Source organism: Mesocricetus auratus, unplaced genomic scaffold (assembly GCF_017639785.1).
Source record: "Mesocricetus auratus isolate SY011 unplaced genomic scaffold, BCM_Maur_2.0 Super-Scaffold_4256, whole genome shotgun sequence".
In the NCBI taxonomy this organism is placed as follows: Eukaryota; Metazoa; Chordata; class Mammalia; order Rodentia; family Cricetidae; genus Mesocricetus; species Mesocricetus auratus.
In genome coordinates, this window is record NW_024429182.1 from 99,698,967 (window position 1) to 99,721,557 (window position 22,591).

Sequence of the window (22,591 nt, forward strand, 5' to 3'; positions counted from 1 at the left end):
ATCTTATGGTGGAGGAAACAGACCTTGGTTGGATAGTCTGCCAGTCACAACCCTTGTAAGTGTCCCAAGAACTCAATACAAATTACAGGCCAGGGCTGATCTCCTTCACTGTCACTCTGAATTGGTCAGTTCTCTCTGTTAAGGATGGAAACATCATGTAGAATGCTAACAACACAAAGTCATTTCATCCTTTATAACCTGCATTGGCAGCGTGTTGTGATTTGACACATGCACCGGGCTTGACCCAGTGGTGCAGCAAATCTGTCCAATTTTGCTGTCTGAGGCTCAAATAATATTACTATCCTCTAACACAAAACAACCCAACAGCAGTTATGCAATTCATTCATCGGCATTCTAATCAGCAACAAACAATAACACAAGCCCCCAAAACCTATAGCAGGGGGTCATAATATATACTTAACAAATAAGTTAGATAAACTATACAATTAATAATTTCTTACTTTTAATTATTTTCCTACACCTTAAACTACATTCCAAAAAAGAAAAACTTCATCTTAAATTATAAATCATGAGGGTGATTACTAAATAATCATTTTAAGAAAATATACAAGAATGTGTTCTGACCCACCAAAAATACCTCAATTGAAATTTAAACAAAATTCACATTTTATTTAGATTGAAATAAACTGTACAAAATTGATTTTATTCACCAAAAATAACAGTAATATTTTCTGTATTATTTTTTAGATAAACCACAAAACATTTATTTTTGTAGGTTTTGCTTATAAATCAAGATGAGGCAGTAGACATAATCATGTAAAAAGACAGAAGAACGCAGACAAGTCAGTTGCCTGAATGGATGGCCTTTGCCTCTGTCTTCACCGTGAACAGAAGTGAATCTACCTGTGAAGAAGCCTATGAAAATGTGGGCTCAACAAAGGGATATAGACAGCAACAACCAAATGGGGAGCAACAGTGCCTGGCTCTGCCATTCACTTGTCCTTTGAGGTCCTACCATCCTGACAGAACTACGCTGGAACCTGCTTGCTGAGTTCACAACCTTCTAATGTAATTCCTGTGACTGTTCATCCATCACACAGTTGGATTTTGTTGTTGTTGTTTGCTTTTGCAGTACTGAGGCATGAGCTTGCACATGCTAGGCAAGTGCTCCATTAAGCTACACCCCAGCCCTTGTCTTTTTGAGACAGGGTCTCACTACGTTGCCTAGGCTGGCCTAAAACTCGTGATCCTCATGCCTCTGCCTTCCAAGTGCTGCTACCACAAATTTTAAACACCTATAACTCCTACAAGTCAAAAGTTAATGGTGTACTTTATCGTAACACATTATAAAATGTATCTCTCACAAAATTCATTTTTTTTAAAGACCTGATAACCCAACAGCTGGCAACTGGTTCCACAATGATAATGTTATATCTAAAATGACTTTAACTAAAACAATTCCAGAATGCCTCCAGCAAGGAGGTATTTTGGCATTCCCAATGCCAACTTCTGGAAGAACAGACAGGTACTGAAAGCATAAGAGTTCAAACGGGGGCCATTTAAATACGTGGACTACCAACAGCTAAAGATGCGTTCAACCGGAGGTCTATCAGCAAGGTATGCAGTGATTAATTGGCCTACTATACCTTACGGTTTTTCTTCCAACAGCAAACAGAAGACAACAGTCATTTTTAAAATCTTTTAGGTATTTTCAATGGTTTCTGAGTTATTTGTAGGAAGCTCTGGTTTGTTTGTATAAAGTTTGATATATGTGTCTACCATTAAATCCAGATCATGTTTTATATCAAAATTTATGTTAAGCAAAGCCAAATTACTTGACCTCTGGTCTGTCAAAGTGTTCCGCAAATATGCCTTGAGACGCTTTCGTCCATTTTCATAGCGCTCATTCTCAACTTTCATCACAGGAAGAATACACAGGACCTTCAGCAAGGCATATACATTAGGGAAAAACTTGATGTCAGGAAGATGGAGGGCTTCATAAATGGTGGATGGAAGCTCAATATCTTTCCCTCTGTGTTTCCACTTGATTCTCCAACAGTGAAGCTCGGCTGAGAGCGTGTCAGGATTGGGCAGGTCACTTCTGTACATGTCAGCATGGTGCTCTTCTGATGTGTTGAATTTGAGCTGCCCCATCACTGAGGGTACCAAAGATAGGCATTTCAGAGCTTTGAGGTGCTGTTCAGAAAATATATCTTTAAGTTCCTGAATAATGTGCTCCACTGTAGGAACACTGAGGGCGTCTTTATAGTAACTCTCAGAGGTTAGCTGAGATTCCAGGTTACCTTGCTGTGCCCTCCGGAATTTCCCTGGGAGTTTCATTTGAATGTCAAGTTTGGTTGCTAAATTTGTCGCTTCCTCAAACCAAAACTCATGATAAACTTCAATATTTTCCATCACCTCATTAAGTGAGTGGAGTACTGCAGTCAAGCTACTGGCTGCAAAGAAGACATCAGAAGTTTGTCCCTGGAGATTCTTCCCAAAGGCTCTTGTAAAAGATAACACATTTTTAAGAACAACAATGGTAACAATGAAATCAAAATCTGTTACTGCACTACAGAGTACAAATGCTCGCCCAGCTATATAGTTATTCCACCTAATATTTGAATCGCTATTTATACCATCTAAACATAAAACAAGTGCTTGTAGGAGATCCACTAAGATTTCAAAGGCGTCATGCCTGCCTGTCCACTGGGAATGGCAAATTTCCTTCAGTTCCTTACCCCGCTCTTCGCTGTTCTGAAAAAGAACAGAAATTACATTGTCAAGTTCTAAAAGCAGCTGTGGTGATCGGTGGAAAAAAGAACAGACTTCCTCAATTGTTCCTAATGCCACGGATACCCCTATCACAGGGACAGACTTCGCCAACCATGCATTTAAGGCACAGGAAGAGCAGAGTGTGTAGACAGCCTGGGGGTATTTTTCTAAAAGTCTTGAAGCAACAACTTTCATTTTGGAAGAAAAGCCACTAGACACAATGTAAGCCTGACCACGACAATACTCCATATTCAATCCCCATTTCTCAGTTATTGTAGTGTGAAATTTCACAGCCAAAATCTCTGCATCAGCTTCATAAGGCAGGAAGCCCACAAACTCCTCTCTCAGGTTATGAGCTTCATCGACAAACCTCACCAGCACGGGCAGGTGCTCTTCTCCTGCTATGTCCACCACATCATCTGTGATGATGGAAAAGAAGTGCGAGTCTCTCACTTCCCTGAGTGTCTCCTCCCGAATGCAGCTCTCACAGATCTCCAGCATTTGTCTCTGCTGAGCTTTAGAGCAGAATAAGGTGTTCACCGCTGTGGTCTCAAAGCGCTTGCGCAGGACCTCTTCTCCAGAATTGATTCGGCACTCCAGTAGTGCCTGAAAGTTATCCGGAGCAAAAAGGCCTTCTGGGATCTCGTCGGCCTCATGTCCATCCAAGGGTATGTTCTGCTTTCCCATGAGGATCAGAATCTCAAATAACGACTTGAGGTACTCTTTGTTCTCCTTCTCTTCAAGGGTTAAAGGTAACACATTCCCATCCTGCTGGCTCCCCGCTTCTGCACTGGGGTTCTGAGCACTGCTGTTAGTTTCCTGTTCTTGTTCACAAGTTTCCTCAACTGGAAAATAAAGGGTTAGTTTTACAGATTCATGAGGAACCACAAAAGACAAAACAGATTATATTTTTGATTGGTTAAATACTTAAAACCTACAAACTCATTCATTCACCATTAATAGAACATCGATAGAATAGGGCATAAATTAAAATAAATTAGTAAAAGGAGAGACAAATGCTGTGGACAGATTTGAATAAATATGCTGTTATGAAGTAGGAACAATTTTTAACAAAATTGCAAAGTATTTCACAAACTATTAACACACATGAGAGTCCATAACACGACAAAAAGGAAGGTGAAAAGAAAAAGTATTTCCACAGGTTTTTTTTTTACATTTTATATACCACATTACTTTCCTTCAGGCAAATGCTATCAATCCTACTCGACAAATAAGGACAGTAAATAACTTGCCCAAGGCCACAGATAAAATCACAAAGATAGAAATGAAACAAAATCCAAGATCCAAGATGTTGCCTCTACCTAACTGTTAAGCCATGCTTCTGTATGGAAGACAGCTCTATAAAAACAAAAATAATATAGATTCATATAATAGGGGTGGGGTTAATATTAGAGTATTAGAAAGCTCAGCTAGTCTTCTCAAATCTGGATGGGGAAAGTATCCTGTCTATAATCAGTAATGGTTCCAGGAAAAGAATTAATTTCTGAAGAATCATTTAAAACCCAGTTCTTAAAGTCTAAGTCTATGAGAAAGCCACCAAAAACTTGTACAACATCACTGGAAGGCACAGAAAACAAGTGAACAGGAAGTTGCATTTGATAATTACGTGAGTACTGGGGACACGGGCAAGGAAGGAACATCAGGTAGGTGGTATATAGACTCTAGTCAAAGCACTAAGGTGGCAGAGACAAGCAGGCTGCCTGATACAGAGCAAAGTCTACTGACTAGGTCTGTGTAAGTTGTGCTTCTAGGCATCCCAGACTCTCAGAGCTCAGCAGGGCTCAGTGAAGCCAGGGAAGAATCCTCCCTAACCCTCCTCAGTGTACAGTTCCTCCTCTATTACATGCACCACCCAGAAAGAAAGACATTATCCTGGATGTCTGCCTTTCTTGCTGCCTCTACCTTCTCTCTGCCTCCTTTATTTCTTCATTTCCTATCAACAAGTATTAATTCTATTATTTAAAAAAAGATGCTTAATAGAGCACAAAGTAAAAAATATAAAGTGAAAACCCAGTCTCTCTCCTTTTGGACATAATTTTATATGTGAATTACCTACATGCAAGTTCTTCCAGTTCTGGCCTTTCTGCCTACACGTTTGTCTTTCATAGTCCAGAATGCTCCATGGAAGCCTGGCCATTTCATCACTTAATTACAAACTCCTCAGTGGTTCCAACTGCTAGCAGTTCACAATGCTGCAAGTTCTGAACTCTGTGCTCTTTCCTCTGGGTTTATTTGTTAAGCATCATAGGCTGTCAGAAACCCTAACAACATCTAAATGAGTGTGGTTACTTCAATCTAGCAGCTTATTTTGTTCTACTCTATGTTTACATAGAATGCCGGTCTTTGCTGCATCTGTTTCCTCATCTATAAAGAAGGAAACTAATATTACTTATCATGTAGCTACTGTGAAGATTAAAGCACTAGGATGATAGAAGAATATCGATCAAAGTTATGTCTATAGTAGCAAGAGAAGATAAAGGAGGAAAAATGGTGTCAACTAGAAAGAACAGAAACAACTTCTAGCCTCATCCTTTGATGGCACAAGCTTACATACACATCAGCATCTACAAAGACTCTGCAATTGCTATACCCTAAGTACCAACTGCCTTTACAGCCAAGAAATAATTATGTTTCACAAGGTGTATGGGTGCAATTGGACTGGCTGGCTTTACTGGAGATTCCTTCCTTACTGGAACACTCTGGCCTGCCACCAGAGAGCACGAAGGGAGGAGTCTGTGCTCTCTGTACATGGCAATGTGTATAGCACAACAATCCTTTGCAGATACAGGATGAACTAAGACTGTAGTGTCCAATAACTACGGGACACAGGACAAAGTCAACCACACTTTTACATTCACGCTGAAGGGAGGTTTTGGATATAAAACATATTTACTTGTTCTTACCAGGCCAAGGCCTTTTAAAAAGGCCTTCAGAAGCTGAGTCATTAACACTATCACTTACTTTTTTTCTGTTTCAGTGTCCTGATTTCATCTTCACTCTAAAAAAGAAAAAAATTTAACACAATCATCGCTAGTAAATCATCTTAGACTTAAAGCCCGTTATGAGAAAAAAAAATCTCATTTAGGAGTTTAAGGGGGTTTTGTTATTGCTATTATTTAAAGAAAAAGTCTCCTGTATTCCAGGGTGGTCTTGAACTTCTGATCCTCTTGCCTTCACTCCCCAAATGCTGGTTTATGTGGTACTAGGAACCAAACCCATTACTTAATGCATGTTATACAAAAGCATTCTAATCAGCTAAGCTACATCCTTAGTCCTAAAGAGCATCAATTCTTCATGTAGAATACATCCTTCAAACACATGATAGGAAACCAAAACTATGTAATATGCTCGTGATTCCAAGCTTATAATAAAGTACCAGAAGAGAAAGCACATGTTCTAAACCTACTTTCTCCCTGAAGTATCCTAACTGGACAAATGTGTACTGAGTGATAAGGGATGAAGGTACACCACAGAACTTAGCATCAAATTCAAGAGACCACAATCGAACCCTAAAGATGTCACAAAACAAGGAGGCTGCTGAATCACAGAACTTAATGAAAGACAATGAGAAGTGCCTAGGAAGCAGAAAGTGACAGTGAAGACATAAATACAAGATCCTGTGGAGTATAGGTGCTCTCTGTGCACCACCTAAAATTTGAAATAAACTACATGAAGAGGTTAAAGAACTAGCGGAGAGTATAAAATCCTGCCAGCTAAGCAGGGAAAGCATCATACCTCTTAATTGGCCTGGGATATATGTGTGAGCCAAAATATTCAGGAAGCTTGAAAAAGTAAAAAAAAAAAAAAAAGTATACCTCCCACCCCAATCAAGAGGGAACTAGTAAAATAATTCACAAGTATAGTGGTTGCTGATAAACTACTGACTCTGAAAACACTATTGAAGTAGTTTAGGAACAGAGAAAACGAAGCATTAAAAAATTCTATATGAAGATCACAAACTTAGAAACATAATTAAACCACAAGAAGAGAAAACCAAGAAACTGGGCAGGCAAACAAAACTCCCACCCATTCCAAGTCTGGAGGCTTCACTGAGTCCCACCTAGCTTTTAGTAGTAGTGTCTACAACGTGCAAATTTTTCTTGAAACAAAACAACCTCAGCAGAGCTAACATAACAAGAACTTGTCCTTAAAACTAGACAAGGGGAGCTGAGCCAGTAAGACAACTTAGCAGGCAATGGTGTGTGCCTCACAAGCCTATCCTGGGCTCCCTAGGTAGGAGAGACCAATTCCTAAAATGTCCTGTGGTGTCCACATGCGTGCTGCCATGGCATGTGTGCCCAATAAATAATTACGTAACTGAACAAAAAAGGCCTTGATAGTGGTAATATGTAAATAATGGTGTTCATCTGAGGTCAAAAAAGATAGGTAGGTTTCAGCCACCAGATCTGAAAGGTAGCAAAGGATTATAAAAACATATAAATTATATGACATTTTAAACATTTTCTAGACCTTGTCAACAAACAGTGAAATTTTAATCTCTAAAACAATCTAGATCTCAAATTCTAACACTTTCCTTTTCTTTTATCCCTTTGTGCTAAATTCTGGAAACATACCAGTTTCATTTGCTACCAGTCCCAGGAAAGCAATGAGCTACTGGCCTGTAATCAACAGCACATTTGTCCCAAGTCAACAACTACCAACTGGCTATATTTGGAGGAGCTTTCCTAATTTAAATACTACTAAGACAGACAAAGCATAGCACCCACTGGAGACCTGTTAACAAATACTTCCATACTTGATTTAATAGAGAGGAAAGCTGAAGAGTCAGAGACATACCAATTCTTTTATTCGTTTTCTGTGTCTGCTATGTGGATTGTTCAAATGACTGGTGAGATCAAATATTGTTGGTATTGCATTATCTCGAAGAACTGTGCGATAAGGACTCTGAAAAAGAAAATGTATGAATTCAGAAGGTTCTTCAAAAAAAAAGTAAATAAAATTCTACATTAATGACTTCTCTAGAACTACTTTACCTGTCTCTAAAGTAAAGACTTGCAAAATCCGGTGCCCTTCCAGAGATCTTATCTGTTCTGTCCTTCCATTAGCAACAAATCTATAGGAATCACAGGTCTCCAAACTATCTATGCCCTTTTATGTTCAATCACAATGCTCCCTCCTTACCTCCATTCACTCCACTGTTGTTGTTAGTACTTGGAAATATCAAGGCACAGTAAAAAACATTAACTTGACAAATGACTTTTTAGACTCCAGTTTCTTATTTTAAATAGGAGTCAGGTGTCAAGTAGATCAACATCTTCTAAAACGAAATTATTCACATATTAAGAATAACAAAATACATAATCACAATTCTACCAATGCTCAATTAGGCATTTCTAAACTTCCTTCTTGTCCCAATGACCTTTCTCTGCCTGGCTTAGACTTAAATCTACATAGTGACAATCTTCTATAGTGAGCCAAGAGAAAGCTGGGACAAGAAATTAATTGTAATTGAGAGTAACTGATAAATAAGTATTATTATTCCCACTAGCTAATCCAAATAGACAGTGACTTTTATTTCTCCTTCCAGTTGAGAAACACACAAAACACACTCCATTTGAGAATTTTCTTGGCAGTAGTGATTATTTCAAAGCTGACTTCTCTAACTGTTTCACCTTGGTAAGGGATGTTGGGAAGATAGAACAGGAAAATATATCAAAGTCGAACATACTTCTTGGATTCCAAGAATTACTAGTCAGAGTCAGTGTTTTCTAATTCAATCCCACACATCAGAGAAAGCAAAAGAAAGTCTAATTTATTATTAATTACTGTATTTAATTTTTTAGTATGTTGAGACATAGTCTCACCATATTACTCAAGTGGACTTCAACTCATGATCACCTCTACCTCTGCCTCTTTGACTGCTGGAATTATAGGTATGAGCCACCACACCAAGCTGAAATGTAATTTCTTAATACTTGGCTTCTAATGCTGGACTAAGAACTGAGTCTACCAGGAAGTTTGGATTGGGACTGGTATAGACAAGGCTACAGATGAAGGTAAAACCTATGATATTCTGAGTTTTTCATCTTTCTCACCAAGCCAAAGTCTCAAAATTAAACACAGTCAACATCAAATATTGATTGGGGGAAGGATGAGACATTCTAGAGAATTTAAAAAATTCAAATCTAGCAAACAAAGCAAAGATCAGAAAAACTAGAATATGAATGAAAAATGAGCTATTCTATTTTCATTTATAAATATACATGTCAAAAGATTATATCTACCACATGTGAATAATTCTAACTCCACATCACAGTTTAATCTTTGCTAATTTAAAGGAACTACACTGATCTTACTCTAGCATCAAAGATAATAAAAGTTTGGCTTTGGAAGAACTACTCATGTATGTTAACGAGATCGGCAAACAATGAAGCCTACGGGCTTACATATTTCAATACAATTATCGTGTAAGCCAGCTTTCAAGCTGCTTGTTCTACACATACAGAGAGAACATTTCTCATGTTTGGGTTAATTTACTCCAGATGAAAGAATCATTTGGGAATTAAAAAAGCAAAACTAATCTAGTCAGCTACATTAGAGAGCTATATTTTAAATTTCCCAAATTAATCAGGCTGGAATTACACAGTTAAAAGATGATATTTCTTATACTAAAATAAAAAAGTAAAAATGCATGGTTTGTATGTTTTAAAATAATTCGTGATATTTTAACTGAATGTCAAGAACACAAAAGCAGTTTGCCTTTAAAACATATGAAACCTTTTGGCTGATCAGTAAAACGCTTGTAACAAAGCAAGGTTAAAAAAAAAATCCCTCAAATATTTGTGATTAAATTGTTGAACCGGAATTGGCTCACCTCCCAATGACTTCACAAGTATCTGCTTCAATTAATATTGAGAAATAAAATAACCCAATCATTCTTTAGTTTTCTGATGCCTCTGCAAAATGTATCTGAAAAAAATATCAAAATAAATTGCTGCATAATAATATATAGTGTACCTTCAAGTCAAGTTTATGTTTATCCCAAACCTAATATCAAACGTTAGTTATACCGAAGAACACTGTGGATTTACCAAACTCTTTCTTATTAATTTCTACAGTGGTTCATACATGTCAATCAAATCTGCCTGTTTCTGGCTTTTATGAATCATAGCAGTAACAGAATCGTAGAACATTAGAAATATTAAGATTTTGGTTTGATCTCTTTAGAAACAGGCCCAGAAGGGAAAGGTCTGAGTGTGAGAACATTTTTACAAATCTGTTCTGATACAGATTCTTGTTCTGGCCACCCCTTAAAAATTAAATAGTGGGAACAAAGTAAGTGTTGGTTCTTAAAAGGCTATTCAAATCATGAACACAAAGAATATCATTCCTAGGTAAGACTGTCATTCACAAGAATGCTCTAGAGGGACTGGGGCTAACTCAGTGGTAGAACACTTGCCTAGCATACAGAAGGCTCCAGGTTCTATCCCTAAAACCACATCAGATGGTTTTAAAAAGTCAAGTTTTTGAGAACAAATAGGTAATACTACTAAACTCCAAACCTATCTTCAACTTAAATGGTAAGGCATAGGTAGACATTCCAATAAAAATTTACATTGCAAACCAGATATAGTAAGGGAGAAAGAGAAGCCAAGCCGGCTATTACTTACAGTTCTACAGATCATAGAGGTCTCAAAGTGTTTGGCACATAATCGATAATGCTTATTTAGTTGATCAGGTGTTTTATCTTCTAAGTCTGCTCTCCTACAATTTTCAACCCACTTCTGGCATCTATAAATAAAACAAAAATATAATTATGAAATATAAACTCAAAGTTTAAATTTTAGCATTTGAGCTGGGCACAGTGGCACACACCTATAATCTCAGTCCTTGGGAGGTCAAGGCAGGAGGACTCTGAGTTTGAGACCAGCCTAAGCTATATAGGAAAACTCTTCTCAAAACATAATTAATCTGAGCCAGGTATGGTATACAGGTCTTTAATCCCAGCACCTGGGAAGCAAAGGAAAATAGAACTTAATCCGTTTCAAGTTCCACAAGGCCACATAGTTGAGATCTCAAAAATCAAACAAAAAAATTTATTCAGTTTTAAGGCAAGTATGTATCATTAAGAATGGATTCCTGATATACTCATCTAAAATACAATTAGAAGTTTATTAATATAAGAATCAAAATTGTAAGAAACTTTTGAAATCATTTAGAATAAACCCATCAACTACAAAGTTAGGAAGTTTAAGTTGCTCAGTCAAAACATCTACAAATCAGTAAGAACTCCAGCAGCAGCAGCAGCAGCACAGACAGAGTGCCAACACAGAACTCAATCCACAAGGCCAACAGCACAACCAACACTCTCTTCACCTGAGCAAATCAAACACCACAGCACTGCAAAGACGTAGCAAGCACATTTTCTACAAACAACTACAGGACGTCATAAGGACAAAAAAGTATTTGTCTGCCTTATTACAAACATGATATAGCACTCATATGATGTATGTACACATGCAAAAGCAAGCTCCAAGAACAAAGATACGGCATCTGCATAGTCTATCACATAGAAAGTATTGAAGATGCTAATCAAAAGTAAATTCAAGTTTAGTGATTAAGATTTCAGAAAAACAAATGTTTACTAGATATTATTAGGGGATAGATACTGCTCCAATTCTTTCCAAAGTTGAGTACAGATGAAGAAATTAAGGATTAAAATGTCTAGGTAATTTCTTGATGGGTTACAACTAGATCTTCCCCTCATTCCAAGTTAATAAAAACAAAAGTTCTACCATGGAAAAAGTGTCACAAATATGAAAGCAAACTCATATTCTATTTGTATATTATACTGTATTATAACATGGGTTTAATATTATTATGTTAAAGCATATATTAATATTCACACATATATATTCTCTTGTCTTTTTTGTTTGTTTTTTTGAGACAGTCTCATTTTGTATTCCTAGTTGGCCTGGAACTGGATATATACAGACCAGACTGGCCTTGAACTCAGAGATCCAACTGCCTCTTCCTCCACACCAGGCTCCTCTTGGGTCTTACTACTTTAACCCTGAAATACACCCTAACACTTATTTCCACTCTTAAGTATGTGAAACCACAGTGACTGTTACAATTTTCATACCTAAACTAAAACCATATACTTAAATTGTGTATCATTTCATTTAGCTAGGAAATATACCATTTAGTAACCATGCCTGAGATATCCATATTTTAATATTTTATAGTTATAAATTCTGATCATAAACATTCTGTTTCAGCTGGGTGTTGGTGGCACACACCTTTAATCCTAGCACTCGGGAGGAAGAGGCAGGCGGAGCTCTGTGAGTTCGAGACCAGCCTGGTCTACAAGAGCTAGTTCCAGGACAGCCTCCAAAAGCCACAGAGAAACCCTGTATCGAAAAACAAAAACAAACAAAACAAACAACAAAAAAATAACCACAATCTGTTTCAAAATGCAAGTATTAGGTGCAAAAATGTCTTACTATAAAAGTTTGCTAGACTGCTCAGTTACAGTTTTAATTTCTGAGCTGGGCATTGGTGGCCCATGCCTTTAATCCCAGCACCCAGGAGGCAGAGGCAGGAGGATCTATGTGAGGTCGAAGCCAGCCTGGTCTACAGAGCGAGTTCTAGAACAGCCTTCAAAACAATACTGAGAAACCCTGTCTCGAAAAAACAAAAAAACCCAAAACAAAACAAACAAACAAACAAAACAAACAAAAAACACATTTTTAATTTCTGGAGACTCTCCACAGAGCGCTACTATGCACACTATCTCTGATTTAAGGTAAAACAGTTTTTGATACCAATAGCAATTCAAGAACAGAGTATGAGACAGAAAAGTCCAACTATCAAATATCTAGGATAAATATTGTGGAAGATAAATAGGGTCTCTTTTAATGATAAATGGGGGCATAAAAGTTCATGAAATATCTAATTCTAAACAAACCATATTGATCTACTGATTCAATTCAATCCAAAACAAAACCAAAATACTTTAAAAACAAACAAAAAAAAACGAAAGTAGCTTAGAACTAGCAGTGAAGATGGCTATTTTTTCTTTAAACAAACAATGCTGAGTGGGATATCCATATGAAGAAATTAAATCTTGACCAGCAATTTCACAACATAAAAAAATAATTCCAAGTGACTTTAAAATAAATATTAAAGATAAAACAAGTTGGCATAGTGGTTCATACCAGCACTCAGGAGCTAGTTTAAGGCCTGCCTGGGTTATATAGAGAATTCTAGGCTAGAAGAGAAATCTTGTCTCAAATAAAATAAATATATCTGGAGTAGGCAAAGATCTCTTTTAAAAGGCCACAGACCACAACCACACGTCCAAGGTTAGTTAAAAATATATAGACATATTTATAAAAAGACTTAACTCTAGAGCCGGGCGTTGGTGGCACACGCCTTTAATCCCAGCACTTGGGAGGCAGAGGCAGGCGGATCTCTGTGAGTTCGAGGCCTGCCTGGTCTACAGAGCGAGTTCTAGGACAGCCTCCAAAACAACACAGAGAAACCATGTCTCAAAAAACAAAACAAAACAAACAAAAAAGACTTAAATCTATGCCAATTATGGTGGCATATGACTTTGATCCCAGGACTCAGGAGGCAGAGGCAGGCAGATCTCTGATTTTGAGAGAAACCCTATATTGAAAAAGTGAAAGACAATAAAAAACCAAAAACCAAACAAACAAACAAAAAACCAAGTATTGACAACAATGTAGAGAAAGAGAAGGCAGCCACTTGAAATTCATTCCTGTATGAATTATCTATTATTCCTCCCAAGTATAGGGGATACAACCTAGGACTTTAGCACTGAACTCCATCTCCTGGCTGAAGACACTTTGGCGGGGGGGGCGGCTTGGTTTTTTGGGTTTTGTTTTGTTTTGTTTTGTTTTTTTGAGATAGGGTTTTTTTGGGTAACAGTCCTGGCTGTCCTGGAACTCATTCTGTACACCAGGCTGGCCTTGAACTCACAGAGATCCACCTGCCTCTGCCTCTTAAATGCTCGGATTAAAGAAGTGTGTCACCACCGCCCGGCAGATTGAAAACACCTTTTGAATGCCCACCAAGTCGTTCACAAGCCTGTTGTCAGATGCCACATTACAAATCAAACTTTTAATATCCCCCCAACAAAGTGTATTTCCTAATCTCTCTCGTGTTAGTAAGTTTTATGTTAAAAATCTCAATAGTCTAGGAGAGATGGCTCAGCGGGTGAAAGCACTTTCTGTGCAAGCATGGGGACTGAGTTCAGACTGCTGCACCCACATAAAAAGCTATGCCTGAAACTCCAACACTATGGAGAGTAGAGACAAGAGGACTGCAGGGCTTGCAGACCACTAACCTGGCTACAGGTTCTGTCAGAGGCCCTGTATCAAAGAAATAAGGAGAGCACTAGCGCAGGACACCTGACGTCCTCTGGCCTCCACATGCATACAGACATCTGTGCACCTACACACATACATCATCTCCGGAGTTACCTTTGACTCTGTTTTCTCCTACAATCCACATCCAAACACCAATGTACCTCCTCCCTCTCTTCTACAGATCTGGATTATTGCAATAGTCTTTCACTGGTCTTCCTGCTTTCATTTTTTTCCCCTGCAATTAACAAGCAGCCAGTAATCCTGTTAAGAACTCTCTCAGCTCTAAGTTCTCCCACTTCACTTGGAGTAAATACCACATGTTTTCCATGGACAACAATTTACTAAACAACGTGTGACTCCTATATACACCTCACCAGCAAGAATGCCTTGACTTCACCCTTCCTGTTTCCAGATTTCTAAGATATTTCATGGCTATCTCCTGACCTAACTCTGCTCTGCTCAAATTTACTGAGGTGAGACTTCTGTTCCCTCTGTTTAAAATAGCAATTGTGCCTCTTGTTACCATTTATTTTTTATTGTTGTTGTCTGTTGTTTTTAATGGGTGACAAAAACTCTCACAACTGTAGCCCTAAATGGCCTGGAACTTACTTTAACTCAGGCTGACTTCAAAACTCAAGCCAATTCCCCCTGCCTCCTCAGAGCTGGGGTTACAGAGCATGTCACCATGCTCAGCTCCCTGGTTATATTTTTTTAATCTATTTATTTTCGTGCATGAGTGCTTTACACTTTGAGCCTGGTACACACAAAGGCCAGAAGAGGTTGGGCATGAGATCCGCTGGAAATGGATGGTTAAGTCGCCTAATGTGGGTTCAGAACCCAGGTCTTCTGCAAGTGCAGCAAGTGCTCTTCAACACTGAGCCATCTTTCCAGCTGCTCCCTGGCTACTTTTAAACCCATTATTTGGCACACTACTGTAAATACTGTACTTGCCAATTTCTCACCACTTGAACGTAACCTCTGAGAGCAGGGAGGGGCTTTCACTGGTTCACATGTTACACCCCATCCCCTCAGATCAATTTCTACCAATTGCAGGCTTTCAATAGATATTTGTTCAACTCATAAATAGCACGCTATATGACAACGCCTGTTTATAGATCTGCTCCCTCCATGGATTAGGCGCTTTCTGCGGTCTGTGACAGCATTCAGAATTCCCAGAACCTGATATGAGCACACCAAACATGGTTAAGCACTGACTTTTAAATGAATGAACCGAGAGAGAGCCCCGTGAAAGGCCTGCAGACTAACTCATTAAGTCCCCATGTCTCTCAGTCTCTCAAAGTACGGCCCAGAGTATGAGCTCCCCCAAGGTAAGAGTGAGGTTTCAATACTTATTCCCACGCCTTCACTCGCATCCTCGGTGCTCCCCACAATAACCAAGGGAGACAATGAGTAACGGTCTGCATTTGAACACTGCGATGACAAGTCCGAAGGAGGCAGCAGTTGTGACCTGATTTAAGATCAAAGAAAGCGGCTCGACTCCAGACAGAAACACTGTCCTAGAAGAGACGGGTGACGCGGGGGAAGGCAGGGCCGCCGGGAACACAACCCTGGAGTCCTAACCTTTCTTTGACAGCTAAGGAAACCAGTCAGAAGATCGAAGGCGCTAAGCGCCCACTTCACCCACTTTCGCGCCCCCGGGTGGCACCCTCTCAGCCAGGTCCCCGAGAGCGCACGTGCGCCTAGGTCCCCGCCGCCTCCGCACCCTGCTCACCTGGCCGGGTCCCGAGGGAACCTGAAGAAGGCCAGGTCGGACTGCGTGCTCTTCCGTGTGCAGTTGGGGGCAGCGCAGAAGTTCGGCATGGTCGCCCGGCCACCGGCCGGTCCAGCCCTCCCCTCCCCGCCTCGTCAGGGCAGCACGGCCGCCCCGCGGTGCCGGGGAGGGGAGCTGGGCCGGCCGGCCGGCTGGCTCCGCGAGGCCGTGCGCGGAGGAGGGGCTGGCTCGCGAAGCCGCGAGGGGCAGGAGGGGCGCGCGGGCCGAGGCCGGGCTGGGGCCGCGGCTCCACAGTGCTGTGAGCGGCCGGGAGGATTTACCGCCGCCGCCACCGCTGCAGCTCCTCCAGCCCGCCCGGGACGCTGCCGCCTCCTTCCCACAATGCACCCTGGCGCTCGAGGGTGCCCTCTCTTCCCTCAGCCCTCCTCCCCCGCCCTCCTCGCCGGCGACCTTTCCCGCGGACGGGCATGCGCACCCGAGCGCGTCTGACCGGGTGTGGCGTGGCGGTGGCGGAGCCTGGAGCGGCTGCCTCAGTGCGCACGCGCACAACCCAACCCGCGCGAAGGAGGACTTGCGCATGCGGCCTTGCCTCCTGGGACTCCAGAGCAGAAACCCGGGCGTCTCCGGTAGGTTTGCCGTCTGTGGGTTTCTGCAGGCCTGGGGAGAGTTCCAACGCTGTACCACGGCCGCGTTACCTCTGCTTGTTTAGATTGCCACTGTTTATGCGTCCATTGTATGAGTCCATCGCCACGGACTTTACCTGTGTGACTGTTGAAAACTCCACGCACGGGTTGGACGCAAGCATAGGTTGTAGAGGATTTATTTTTTCCCAGCCTCACCTCACAGTTATTCTATGTCCTGGTTAGTGCGAGACTGCCAGCTACATACCTCGACTAGACGCTAAGGGCGAAAACTCAGAAAAGTAATAACTTCCCTGGTGACTTCCAGAAGAGCAGGGATAGCTTAATGATTAGGTCAGCAGCACCCTAGAGATTGATACCTCGGGCTTCTCACAGTCGTAGCCTGATAACGTTCCTGTATAGCTTAATGCCAAAATCAGTGATCGCTATTTAGAGCAAAGGATTAGTATCAAGTTTTGTGTAAAGTTAAACAAGTCTGCAAGGGACACCCACTTTTTTTTTCTTTCTTTTTTTTTTTTTTTTTTTGGTTTTCCGAGACAGGGTTTCTCTGTATTGTTTTGGAGGCTGTCCTGGAACTCGCTCTGTAGACCAGGCTGGCCTTGAACTCACAGAGATCCTCCTGCCTCTGCCTCCCGAGTGCTGGGATTAAAGGCGTGTGCCACCACCGCCCGGCTAACCCACCATCTTTTGAAAGAAGCCTACGGTGATGAAGTAGTGTGGAGGGCTCGAATTTTTGACAGGCGCAAAAAATTTAAAATAGGGTGGGAAGATGTCGGAGATAATGCAAGAAGTGGTCGTTCAGTCACCCATGGGACGGGTGAAAATATCCAGAAGGTCAAGGACGTGGTTTGTCCAAACAGGCAGTTAACAGTGAGAATGCTTGCCGAAGAATTAAATTTAGGTAAAGAAACTGTTTAAGAAAATCTGAACATGAGAAAAATGTCTTCCAAGTTTATAGTGAGAATTTTAAAGGATGAGCCCAAACTTGAGGCTCCCATCTGAGCATTCAAAGGAAATGAGGAAAGCTAGCTTATATGTGAGGGGAAAAATATCAAATTCTGAAACCTGGAGTCCTTTGCAGCTGAAAACTGGTGGGAAAGTGTCTCTGCCTGGGTTAATCCCAGAATCCACCCCACTGCCAGCCAGCCCTGCCGGGGTGAAATGAGCCTGAGTTAGCCAGAGCCTGACCAGGAAGCAGTCTGCTTCTTGTCTATTTTCTGTCTTATGCTCCTCCTTCGCACTTAGCAGGGTCCACCTACAATTCTGACTTCTGGGGTCCTCTTTCTTGCTGTTCCCCACCTCTTGGAGGACTTGTGGCTGTTGACTTCTGGTTCTAGCCTGTTCTTGACTTTAGCAAGTTTTGGCTCTCTTCAGTGCCTGCACCTCAGCTTATGGCTGTCCTGCACATCATGCTGTCCCAGGGGATCCTGCCTGTGAGAAACTGGGGTAGGAGTCTATTTCTGTGCCCAGGGAGACATATTCTTCTGAGAAGACCCCAAAAAAGGTCCTGCAGCTTCAGCCTGCTTCACAGTCAGGGCCTGAGAGGTATAGTCCGAAGGCAGCAGCATGCTGATTTACTGATGTGACCTATCCCAAATGGCTCAGGGATGGCTTCCAAGACTTACCTCACAGAGCTCCCTTCTCCCAGCAAGAGAGCTAGGTATGTTTCATTCTCCTGTGCTTTGGACCACTATTCTTTTGGGTGTTCCTTCTGCTAGACTAGAAGGTTTTGGCCTTAGAACGTTTAAGCCATGATGCCCGAGTGAAGACCATGTTGTCACGTGAAGAGGTCAGGTGATTCCTCGGGTCTGGGACACAGTGCCCAGCTGAGGTCAGGTGTGTTTTGAGCATCAACGATGTGAGGCTCTGAAGTGAGATCACTGAGGTAGATGGGGTCATGGAGGAGGTGCTTTCTTAACTAATCCATGAAGAAGGGTGAGGCAAAGGGCTGTGAGATGAGAGAAGGACACCCAGAAGGTGGGACAGCATGAGGCTGGGAACCTGTGTATAAAGAGAATGGTGACACAGCTAAAATAGCAAAGCCGAAGGGTGAGTGTTAGGATGTGAGGGTGACCTGGGCGGGGGACAAACGTGCCAGGCAGACAGAGCTTAAGTGAGTTTTACTAGAAAGGGGGGAGGGGGAAGGAAAGAGAAAAGAGGTAAAGAGACAGAGAGGGGACAGAAGAGAAGAGGGAGACAGGAAAAGTTCTGTCTGTCCCAAGGGAACAGCAGGAAAAAAAGAAAGTGGCAGGGGGTGTTTCTTTTAAAGGGGTCCTTTGCACCTGTGTGCAGACTATGCAATCATGGAACCCTGGGCTGACCAGGGTACTGCTTGAGTGCCTTCTGCCAGGTGACAGGTGCCGGCCAGCATAATGCTTGAATCCTTACAGTAGGGTGGGGAGTAATGGTGTTGCAGATGAGTAATTTGAAACATTGGGCTTCCTCTCTGCCCTTAATTTTATGCTAGTAATTTATAAATTACTACCCTTATGTCTGTGGGTAGGTTTATAATAATAACTCACTTGTTTGTGTAGCTAATTGGACTCTCCAAAAGCAGGCTCTACAAATTTAAACCATCTCTCCGTACCTCCCTGCCAGAGTTCCTGGAATGAAACTTGTCTCAAGCGGGCTGCAAGTACTCCATGTAGACTAAAAGAATCTCAGATTGCCTGAAAGGGAGGCAGCAGCATCTCACAGCACTGGCCAGTGTCTGCCTTACCCAAGGGTTCTGACACGTAGAGACTCTGCTTATTAAAAAGCAAATGATTCTGGTCAATAGTCGTGCCCAACATTGTTGAACATAGTTCTCTTTACTGTTTCTCCTGCTTCCAAAAGGTTTCGAGGCCAGGTATGGCAACCCACACCTTAAATTCCAAGCAGAAGCAGGTGGGGTCTTCAGTTTTAAAGTTTCTTGAAACCTAGATCTTGTTTCACAAAGATCTAACAAAACTCTTAAAAGGGGCCTGGAGAGATAGCTCTGCAGATAAGAGCATGGGCTGTTTTTCCAAGGGACCTGGGTTCAATTCCCAGCACCCATATGGCAGCTCACTACTGTCTGTAGCTTCAGTTCCAAAGGATCCAACATTTTCACAAAGAAATACATGCAGCCAAAAGCATCAATTTAATTGGCATGAAACAAAAATAAATAATATATATGTTATATATAGTAATATATATGATATATATTTAAAAACTCTTAAAACAAGTATCAGCTTACCAACTTCCACCTGTTTAGCAGTACAAAGACATCCCACTTCTAGACCATAAAATCTTCCTAGAGATGAAGTTCTGGTTCCTCCATGCTTGCCACCAAGGACAATGCATCTTAGAATGAAGTTCCTACTATTGCAATATTTTTGACAAATCTACTAATCTTTGCTCTGGTCTTTCTTGTAATCATTGTGGAATAGTGTGTTCATTCATGGGCACAGACCAGGATCCCACAACCACCACTTATAGGTCTTATCTCCATCTTTGCTTTATTTTGCTTTATTTTGTGTTTGTTTGCTTGCTTGTTTTGAGACGGTCTCTCTGCATAGCTGCATAGCCCTGGAACTCAGAGATTCACCTGCCTTGGCCTCCCAAATGCTGGGATTAAAGGCGTGTGCTACCACTCCTGGCTCTTACTTATTATAACACAGATCCTGAGAGCAGTTATTTCTGGGTTTATTTCATCCTGTAAATAGGGTTAGAATGTGGCAGTGATGTTAAACCCACATTGAAATACAAGCCCTTGAACAAATTGGTACAGGAGGCCGCTTCCTGAACATAATACCAGTAGCACAGACACTGAGATCTACAATTAATAAATGGGACCTCCTGAGCTTCTGTAAGGCAAAGGACACAGTCAACAAGACAAAAAGGCAGCCCACAGAGTGGGAAAAGATCTTCACCAACCCCACATCCGACAGAAAGCTGATTTCCAAAATATACAAAGAACTCAAGAAGCTAGTCACCAAAACACCAATCCAATTTAAAAGTGGGATACAGAACTAAATAGAGAATTCTCAATAGAGGAATCTAAAATGGTTGAAAAACATTGAAGAAAGTGCTCAACATCCTTAGCCATCAGGGAAATGCAAATCAAAACAACTTGAGATACCATCTTACTCCTGTCAGAATGGCTAAAATCAAAAGCACCAAGGACAGTTTATGCTGGAGAGGATGTGGAGAAAGAGGAACACTCCTCCTCTGCTGGTGGGAGTGCAAACTTGTACAGCCACTTTGGGAATCAGTATGGCGATTCCTCAGGAAAACTGGTATCAGGATACCTCAGGACCCAGCAATTCCACTCTTAGGCATATACCCTAAGAATGCACATTCATACAACAAGGATGTCTGTTCCACTATGTTCATAGCAGCATTATTTGTAATATCCAGAACCTGGAAGCAGCATAGATGTCCCTCAACTGAAGAATGGATAAAGAAAATGTGGTACATTTACACAATGGACTACTACTCAGCAGGGTGGGGGAGGGCAATGGAATCTTGAAATTCTCAGGCAAATGGATGGAACTAGAAGAAACCATCCTGAGTGAGGTAACTCAATCACAAAAAGAGAAACATGGTATGTACTTACTCATATATGGATATTAGACATAGAGCAAAGGGTTACCCGCCTATAATCCACACTGCCAGAGAAGTTAGAAAACAAGGAGGACCCTGAGAGAGACATACATGGTTCCCTGAGAAGGGGAAAGGGACAAGATCTCCTGAGCTAATTGGGAGCATGGGGGGAGGGGAGAGGGAGTTAGGAGAAAGAGAAGGGAAGAAGAGGAGGGGGGAGGAAGACATGAGGGAGCAGGAATATTGAGTCAGGGGAAGAATAGAGGAGAGCAAGAAAAGAGATACCTTAATAGAGGGAGCCATCATAGGTTTAAAGAGCAATCCGGCAGGGGAAATGTCCAGAGATATACAAGGATGGCCCCAGATAAGATTCTAAGCAATAGTGAAGAGGCTATCCTAAATGCCTTTCCCTATAATGAGATTGATACTTATATGCTATCCTACAGCCTTCATCCAGTAGCTGATGGAAGCAGAAGCAGAGACCTACAGCTAAGCACTGAGCCGAATTCCTGTAATCCATTTGTAAAGAGGGAAGAATGATGAGCAAAGGGGTCAAGACCAGGCTAGAGAAACCCACAGAAACAGCTGACCTGAACAAGGGGGAGTTCATGAACCCCAGACTGACATCTGGGAAACCAGCATAGGATAGAACCAGACCCCCGAACATGGGTGTCAGTCTATCGGGCCTCTGGTAGTAGATCAGTATTTATCCCTAGTGTACGAATGGACATTGGGGGCCCATTCCCAATAGAGAGATACTTTCTCAGCCTAGATACACAGGAGAGGGCCTAGGCCCTGCCCCAAATGATGTGACAGACTTTGATAATCCCCCATGGAAGGCCTCAGCCTTTCTATGGAGCAGAAGAGGGATGTAATGGGGGCCGGTGAGGGGCATGGGAGGATGGGAGGGAGAGGGAACTGGGATTGATAGATAAAATAAGATTGTTTCTAATTTAAATTAAAAGGAAGAAATACAAGGTACCAGAAATAAAGTGGTCCCATTTAGGGTTTAGGCACAGAAGCAGGTAATTAGGAATGAGAACTCAAATTGTTCTAAATGGTTTCCAAAAAAGTTTATACCTGAAGTCAAGCCCCACATAGTAGATTAAACTTCCACTTCAACCCATCACTCCTTTGCAAGGTTTTCCCAGAAATATTCAGCAGTGGTAGGTTGTCTCAGATTTGGGGAGGTGAAATTACTGCCATAAATTTTGTTCCAAGCAAAGCACTTTCATATGGCCTTGCAGCATCACTGAACCCGACAGTAGAACATGGACTCCTGGGTGACAGCAGAGTTCCTGCCTAGAGGTGCTCTTTAAGTGCCTACCATTCATTTGCTGATCCAAGTTTTGTCCTGGCCTGCACCTTACTTCACAAGTGTCTTGCATTCCTGGTCCTGTAGACTCAGTCTAGCCATGACCCCCTGCCTCAGTGTTTTCTCCTTGTCCCTTCAGACACTCACTTTATTCTCTTCTATTTTGCTGTTGATTCTCTGATTCCCTGTTGCTTCCTGATTCTGGGCCACACCTCCAGGTGTG

The 22,591-nt window shown here is 41.5% G+C and overlaps 2 protein-coding genes across 2 annotated transcripts; one reads left to right on the forward strand and one right to left on the reverse strand.

Moving 5' to 3' along the window:
- Positions 1 to 609: 609 nt before the first annotated feature.
- On the reverse strand, positions 610 to 16,214 carry Thap12 (THAP domain containing 12). Its single transcript, XM_005073968.4, has 5 exons — positions 15,847 to 16,214; positions 10,389 to 10,509; positions 7,555 to 7,662; positions 5,719 to 5,755; positions 610 to 3,581 (listed from the first exon to the last, which is right to left on the reverse strand). The coding sequence occupies exons 1-5, from the start codon at positions 15,933 to 15,935 to the stop codon at positions 1,663 to 1,665; spliced, it is 2,274 nt and encodes a 757-aa protein (XP_005074025.1). The 5' UTR covers positions 15,936 to 16,214; the 3' UTR covers positions 610 to 1,662.
- Positions 15,934 to 18,620, forward strand: Gvqw3 (GVQW motif containing 3). The gene is given in 5 exon segments (XM_040731789.1): positions 15,934 to 16,329; positions 16,890 to 16,972; positions 17,162 to 17,470; positions 17,472 to 17,596; positions 17,599 to 18,620. Coding segments are annotated over 5 exon segments (978 nt in total). The 3' UTR covers positions 17,664 to 18,620.
- The last annotated feature ends 3,971 nt before the right edge of the window (positions 18,621 to 22,591 follow it).

What these genes read in the sequence shown, in the direction of transcription:
- Thap12 (XM_005073968.4), bottom strand. Translation starts at nt 15,935, where the DNA reads ATGCCGAACTTCTGCGCTGCCCCCAACTGCACACGGAAGAGCACGCAG. An exon ending in TTCCCTCGGGACCCGGCCAG is followed by an intron (nt 10,510 to 15,846) that starts GTGAGCAGGGTG and finishes TTTTATTTATAG; the next exon opens with ATGCCAGAAGTGGGTTGAAA. An exon ending in GAAAACGAATAAAAGAATTG is followed by an intron (nt 5,756 to 7,554) that starts GTATGTCTCTGA and finishes TTTCTTTTTTAG; the next exon opens with AGTGAAGATGAAATCAGGAC.